The sequence below is a fragment of the Hemicordylus capensis genome, chromosome 2 (genome assembly GCF_027244095.1).
Source record: "Hemicordylus capensis ecotype Gifberg chromosome 2, rHemCap1.1.pri, whole genome shotgun sequence".
Classification (NCBI taxonomy): Eukaryota; Metazoa; Chordata; class Lepidosauria; order Squamata; family Cordylidae; genus Hemicordylus; species Hemicordylus capensis.
In genome coordinates this window covers 206,932,882-206,939,830 of record NC_069658.1, presented here as the reverse complement: position 1 = coordinate 206,939,830, position 6,949 = coordinate 206,932,882, and the positions used below count along the sequence as shown (strand labels likewise).

Genomic DNA, 6,949 nt, shown 5'->3' with positions numbered 1-6,949 from the left:
TTCCTCCAAGGAGCCCAGAACGCTGTAATACATACTTAAAAGTTTCTCCTCACAAGTAGGTTAGGCCGAGAGAGAAATGACTGGCCCAGAGTCACACCCAGCAAGTCTCATGGCTGAAGGGGGATTTGAACTCGGGTCTCCCCGGTCCTAGTCCAGCCCTCTCACCACTACACCACGCTGGCTTTGCCATTTCAAGACTGTGCAAAGGGTCTCCCGGCAAAGGCAGGAGGTGGGAAGTTGTGACTCCTCCCTCCCGGGGTAACCTGCGGTCCCCAAACACACACAGCCCCGCCCCCAAGCCAGGGGTGCAGTTCCTAGTAGCGGCACGAGGGGGCGCCTGCGGCACACAAGGCTGGGTCTCGGTGCCTCGCCTTAAAGACGCTTCCGAGGAGGAGACAGAAACCCCCCAACCCCCCCTCCCCAAACAGCCGCCCCCCGCCCGCCACCAAAGAAAGACCAGACAGGCCATGTGTGTTGAAACTCCTGCACAGGCTTTTACTGCACAATGGAATGTTATGCATATAAGGCGCAAGAATAAAATAAAATAAAGGAGAGCGAGAGAAACAACAGGGGACAGGAACCCCTCCCGTCCAAAACAAGAAAAAGCAGGGGGCCAATATTAACATAAATACGGCAGAGCAGAGGAAATGCTTCATGGAGGCGGGCAGAAAAGGGCGGGGTTCAGGCAAAGTCTAGGGCAGGTCCCAGCGAAACTGGGAGATCGGTGGGTCGAGGGGGGGGGAGTCCACAAGCAGCCCCTCCCCCTGGTCCTGCTTTAGTCCAGCGGCCACACGGCTCGCTCGAAAGGGGGGGGTGCCCGGATGGATCAAAGGGCGGAGGCGGCCTCCCTCCGCCGCCTCGCCGTCCGCCTGCGTCTTCCTTCCAGGCGCCCCAGCAAGGGTCCTCCTCCTCCTCCTCCGGCAATCCCGCCCGCCCGGAGAGGCTCCTCCGCTCCTCGGTGCGCCCCGGCGCGCGCGGGGCCCTCGGCTGGCACAAGAAGGTCCCGAGAGCCGAGGGGGGCCTCCTGGGGCCGCGGCTGCGCTGCAGGGCATGCATGGGGCTGGTGCCTTGCCCCCACGCGTGTGCGCCCCGGCGTCGGGGCTGTGTGTGTGTTTGGAGGCGCCGGCCTAGGCGCGCCGCCGCCGCCGCCGCCCGTCCCGCGGCATGCGTCCTTGCCCTTCGGAGGGGCCCCAGGCGCGGCCGCCGCCGCCCGCGGCTTCTGTCCTGCCGGCGGGGGGCGCGCCCCCTAGTAGGCCGGGACCTGGTGCGGCGGCGGCTGCTGGGGCAGGAGCTGGCAGCCGCTGTTGACGTGGCTGAGCACCTTCTGCTTGAGCTGGGCCACCTGCTCGCGCAGCAGGTTGGCGGTGGAGGCCAGCTCGGTGTTCTGGCTCTTGAGGCTCTTCACCTTCTCCTCCAGGCGCGAGATGCGCTCCAGCTTCCGCCGCCGGCACTTGGAGGCGGCGATGCGGTTGCGCAGCCGCTTGCGCTCCGCCTTGATGCGCTCCTGCGTGTCCATGTCGATGGGCGAGAGCGGCGGGCTGTCCCCGAAGCTGGCCACCTCCGGCACGATCTGCGGCTCGTCCTTCAGCGACGGCGGCGGGGGCTGGAGGCGCGGGTGCGCGGGCGGCGGCGGCGCGTAGGGCCCCTCCGGCGCGTAAGCCGCCGTGCCCGCGAAGGTGCTCAGGTTGGCGTACACCGGCGGCTCGGGGGGCGGCGGCGGCGGCTGGTGTTGCGGCGGCTGCTGCTGCGCCAGGCCGGCGGAGGGCGGCAGCTCCCCCCCGACAGGGCCCCCGCCCACGCCCAGCTGGTTCTGGTTGTGCAGGTCCTCCAGCGCCTTGACGAAGCCGGCGGCGAACTCCTGCTCGTCCGGGGCGCCCCCGCCGCCTTTGGGGAAGTGGAACTGGGAGCCGCCGCTGGTCGGCGTGGTGGTCACCAAGCCGTTGGACTGGATGATCAGGCGCTCCAGCTCCGGCGAGGCCAGCTTCAGCAGGCCCAGGTCCGGGGAGGCCAGCAGCGCCTGCCCTTCCGGCTGCTGCTGCTGCTGCGCGGTGGCGTGGCCGGGCGCCTTCAGGCTGGCGACGACCTGGTCGCTCAGCGCCAGCACCAGGCCGTCTTTCTTCATCATGGTGCTGCCGCCGCCGCCGCCGCCACCGGGGAAAGGCTGCAAGAGGCTGCGGGGGCTGGAGGACGCTGCGGGGGCCGCCAAGGCGATCAACACGTCGTCATGGTAGAAGGGTATGTCCATCCTCCTCCCCCCGCCGGCTGCGGGGGGGCAGGCTCCTTCTCCGACGGGGCGCGCTGGAGAGGGAGGGGCCCTCTCTGCGGGCAGGGGACGGGGAGAGGCTGCCGGTCGGGGAGGGGCGGGCGCGCGCTCGCTCTCGTCGGCCTTTGTGGGACCCGCCGAGGTTCCTGCGCAGCCGCCCGGCCGGCTCTCCGCTCTTTCTCCGCGCGCGCCTAGTGCACTCGCCAGCCTCCGCGCAGTCCCTTTATACCTTCTGCCGGCCCGATGAGGTCACCGCGCGCGCCTCCCATTGGCTGGAGATGACGTCTGGCGGAGGCACTGCTTTGCATGGGGAGAGGGAGGGAAGGAGGGAGGGGCGGGACTGGCGGCAGGCCCCCCAGCCCCCCGCCTGGCGCCCCAGTCGCCGAGGAGACGGGCTCCGTAAACTGGACAACAGCGCGGGGCCTCTTGGGCTGATGTCATGGGGGGGGAGCCACGTGTTTGCTCCAAGACGAGAGGACCTCTGGGGGGGGCGCTGGGCTCCAGCTCTGCGAGTCCAAGGAGGCGGTTCCTGCTGCTTTCCGCACGGGCGGGGCAGGTCAGGGCATGGGGGCACCTCGCGCCAAGCGCCTTCAGGTGGGGGTCGAGCCCTTTTCCGGTCTCCGCTGCTCCCCTCCCCCCCTGGGGCCTCTGGCAAGCTTTGCAGGGAGGGTGAGGAGAGGCAAAGCTCCTTGCGGGTCCTGAAGCGCTGCTTGGCTGGTGGGGCAGCGGGGATATGGCCGCCCTGCTGGCAAACCCGTGATCTGCCACCAGAGGTGACCGCCTTGCCTGGCCTCATGGAAGGGCCACCCCACATAAGCATGAGCTAGATCCCCTACCCGAAGGTACGGACGGACATTTAACTGTGGGAGCTTGCTGCTGAATTGCATGAGCAAAGGTCCCTGCCCCAAGGAAATCACAACTTGTATCGTGGCTAAATAATGCCCCCTCTGGTAGTATCCTAACCAGCCACTAAAGTCCCTGGGAAAGGGGGCTTTCTGGGGTATCCTGCTTCCTGACGTCCACTAAGAGGATAGGTCCTTGCCCCAAGGAGCTTGCAACCACAGGGGAGAAAACAGTAGATGGAGAGGGAAATGCGGGCTGGGGTGAGCACAGGTTTATTTTGGTACAAGAGGACTGTTCTCTGCCCCAAGGGTCTTACAGTGAGCCAGCCGTTTCCCCTTGAAGTGGCAGGAGTGCAGAAGGTTGCCTTTCAGGGCCACGTAAAGCCAACACACAGATCCGTCAGGTCTCTGCCTGCCAGGAACTTACAGGAGCAATGTTTTGATCACCAGGAGGGAAGAGCAGGAAGGGGCGGGAGGCGAGAGGGGGGAAGAGACAGGTTGGAAGGTGGCCGCTGTGCGGACCCGGACGGGGCTCAGGGGGTGAGCCGTACCCAGGAAACTCCCCTCCAGCTGGGCGTCGCAAGGGTTACACCAGGGGAGGCCTCCTCGCCCAGAGCCGGCTCTCTCCCCCCCTCCTCATCCCCCCTCCTTGAAGCCTCTGAGGGTCTGAGGTATAGGGGGGAGGGGAGGCTCCCCCCCCCCCGGGAGACTTAACCCACAGCAGATGTGATGGCTGGCCCGCTGCCCATCTCTGCCGGCACGCCCCGAGCCGGCCTGCTCCAGATTAATTGGGCGAAAGTGTGCAAACGTGAACGGCGTTTGTGCGGTGGATTTCACAAAGGACAAAGCTCTTTCCCTGGCTGCAGCTCTGGGCTGGGGGGAAGCAGCATTGGTTGGATTTCAGCCTGTGGCGCTGCCGTCAAGAGAGCCTCATGTCCCTGCAGAGCTTAAACACGTTAGCAAAAAAAAAAAAAAAACCTTGAGAAGGGCAGTGGGGGGGGACGACACAGTGTATTTACTTCTTGTTCCCTGCCAGTCTATTGGAATGGGAGCCCCAAAGACCCCCCAGATCCAAGCTGCGAGGGTCCCCCCCCCAGATCTCCAAAGGCCTCCCTTAAGCTCACAGCATGAAGTGAGGGAATGACTCAGCCTCCCCCACTTTTTAAAATATCAGACCCCGTGGCTAACTTTTCCAGTGGCCACTGTAGCGGCCAGGCAGGTAGCAGCAGCTAGTAGCAGTGAGTTCCACAGGAGGCAGAAGCACTTTCTTTTGTCTGTCTTGGCCTGAGCCAGTCTTTTATATGCGAGTATGAGCAGGAGCAGTCGTTGTCTTCACAACAGCACAGCTGACAGAGGTTTTGCCAGGCCCTTGCAAGCCCCCCCGCCCCCCCCAGCTTGGCTTCCCTGCTGGACAGACCACCTGCTCCCCTCCAGACCCAGCAGAGCTGTTGCAAATGCGAAGACAAAGACCCGGCTCCAGAAGCGCGGGAGGGAATGGTGACTTTTGTCAGGCCCGGCTGCCTTGCTCAGAATCGATGGTCTTATTGTGGCAGATTGTCAATTTTACAACTCCAACAGGACCAGAGAAAGAGGCAGCGGCCCGTGTGCGAAAGGCCGGGTGGGCATGCTGAACATTCACCCACGCAGCAGCCAATATGTGAAGAAATGCATTTACTTTTTAGATGTCAACAGTTTATCTACCCCATTTTTCCACCCAGAAGGGAAGTCAAAGCAGCCCACAACAATATCACAACAAAGCAGGAAATCAAAAGCAAACTCTAGGAGGGCAAGCCACAAACACTATATATAGGGACATAGGAAGCTGCCATATACCGAGTCAGACCCTTGGTCCAGCTAGCTCAGGATTGTCTTCACAGACTGGCAGCGGCTTCTCCCAGGTTGCAGGCAGGAGTCTCTCTTGGAGATGCTGCTGCCAGAGAGGGAACTTGGAACCTTCTGCATGCAAGCTGGCAGGTGCTCTTAACAGAGCGGCCCCATTTCTTCCTCTCCCATCACACTAGAACCAGGGGTCATCCCATGAAACTGATTGCCAGGAAATCTAGGACCGACAAACGGAAGTCCTTTTCCACACAACGCATCATCCGCTTGTGGAATTCTCTGCCACAAGATGTGGTGACAGCCAACCACCTGGATGGCTTCAAGAGTGTTTTGGATATAACTTCATGGAGGAGAGGTCTCTCAAGGGCTACTAGTCAGAGAGCTGTGGGCCATCTCCAGCCTCAGAGGCAGGCTGCCTCTGAGTCCCAGTTGCAGGGGAGTCACAGCAGGAGGGAGGGCAGGCCCCTTTCAGCTCCTGCCTGTGGGCTTCCCAGAGGTGCCTGGTGGGCCACCGTGGGAAACAGGATCCTGGACTAGATGGGCCTCCTTGGGCCTGACCCAGCAGGGCTGTTCTGATGTTCGTAAGCTTTGGACCCTGGTGGCCTCTGCCTCTCCCTGGCCACTAAGAGCTGATGGGGATATCTGCGTGGCCAGCAGCAGCAGTTCACACGCGCCCCCCTAACCCGCAGACTGGGGTTGCCAACTCCTTTCCCCCACCAGGGCTCCTGTGCCATGTAGCAGGCAGACCTCTCCTCCCCTCCGCAGGCTGCCTCGGTGGGCAGAGGCACCATCTGGCCGCTTGACTGGTCTCCGCTCCGCCTTGGGCAGCTGCGAAAGCCCAGAAAGGGAGGAAAGGGAACGCTGGGCCGGGAGGGCTTGAAGCCGGCGGGGCGGAGGACGTGGGCGGCCCTGGGGCTGCGCGGCGGGTGCAGCGCCAAACTTGGTCTCTGGGCTGGCGCTGGCCGGGGAGGAGCCGCCGGGGAGGCGGGCCTGTAATGTGGGCCAGCCGGGAGGGGGGGGTCTGTGCGCGCGCGTGCGCGTGCTGGAGCTGCTGCCCCGGCCCTCCCCTCCCCCGCGACCGAGTGAGGTCAGGCTCCAGAAGGGGCCTCTCTCTGCCGAGGGCAGCACACAGGCGGGGCCTCCAAGTTAACTCCTTCCCTCGCCGACCACAGCGCGTTGCCCTGGAGGAGGCGGAGGAGCGGCTCCGGGCCCGGCGGCGTCCTCCTCCTTGCTGCAGGCTGGAGGCTGAGCGGCCCCAGGAGCCGAGCCGCCGCTTGCTGGGGGCGGGCCATGGCCAAGCCGCCGCCGCCCGCCCGCCCAGCGCGGAGCTCGGCTGGCGAGAGCGGGGGCCCGGCGAAGCTCCACTGCGCAAAGCTGCCGCCTCCGCTCTTCACAAGGGGCGCTTCTCCTGCCGCCACATCAGGCGAGGGTTAGAAAGCCCCGGAGCGAGGCAGTGTGGAAAGAAGTTGGCAGCCCCCAGGGCAAACAGACCGAGAAGGAGGGAGGCCTGCGGATCTGCCCGCTCTCGGGCCTTGGGCAGCTGCCGCCGCGTGGCAGGCAGGCACGGGCCGGCAGCGTTCCAAAGAGGCTGCTCTGGGGTCCCCTGCTGGCTTCTTTCTGCCTGCGTGCCATGCAGGCAGCCGTGAAAGGCAGGAGAGGCGGGCGAGCCTCCTCGGTGCACGGGGGAATCGCAGCCCCCTCGCGTGGCCTCTCCAGGCTGGCAGAGGAAAACTTTCCGCAAGCCGCGCAGCTGCTAAACGGCAGAGGAGCCCTCAGCCATGCCGACCTGGCAACCTGCGGAGGCGGCCTCAATCCCCGGCTCAGGGGGGCACCGCCGGGCAGGCAGGGGTTAAGGCGCGTCACGGGCCAGTGGGGAGGGGGCGGGGGGACGCGCGTCAGCAGTGACGCCAGAGCCCGGCCTGGAGTTGGCTGCGGGGGTTGGCGCGCGCGCGAGGCACCCTGCAGATGTTTGTGCCCAGAAGGCGCAGGCGCGGGGGCGTGCTGT

At 64.8% G+C, this 6,949-nt stretch overlaps 1 protein-coding gene across 1 annotated transcript; it reads right to left on the bottom strand.

The window, feature by feature from the left end:
- Positions 1 to 470: 470 nt before the first annotated feature.
- JUND (JunD proto-oncogene, AP-1 transcription factor subunit) lies at positions 471 to 2,472 on the bottom strand. The gene has a single exon (XM_053291745.1). It carries the CDS (start codon positions 2,243 to 2,245, stop codon positions 1,247 to 1,249), a length of 999 nt encoding a protein of 332 aa, XP_053147720.1. The 5' UTR covers positions 2,246 to 2,472; the 3' UTR covers positions 471 to 1,246.
- Between the last annotated feature and the right edge of the window lie 4,477 nt (positions 2,473 to 6,949).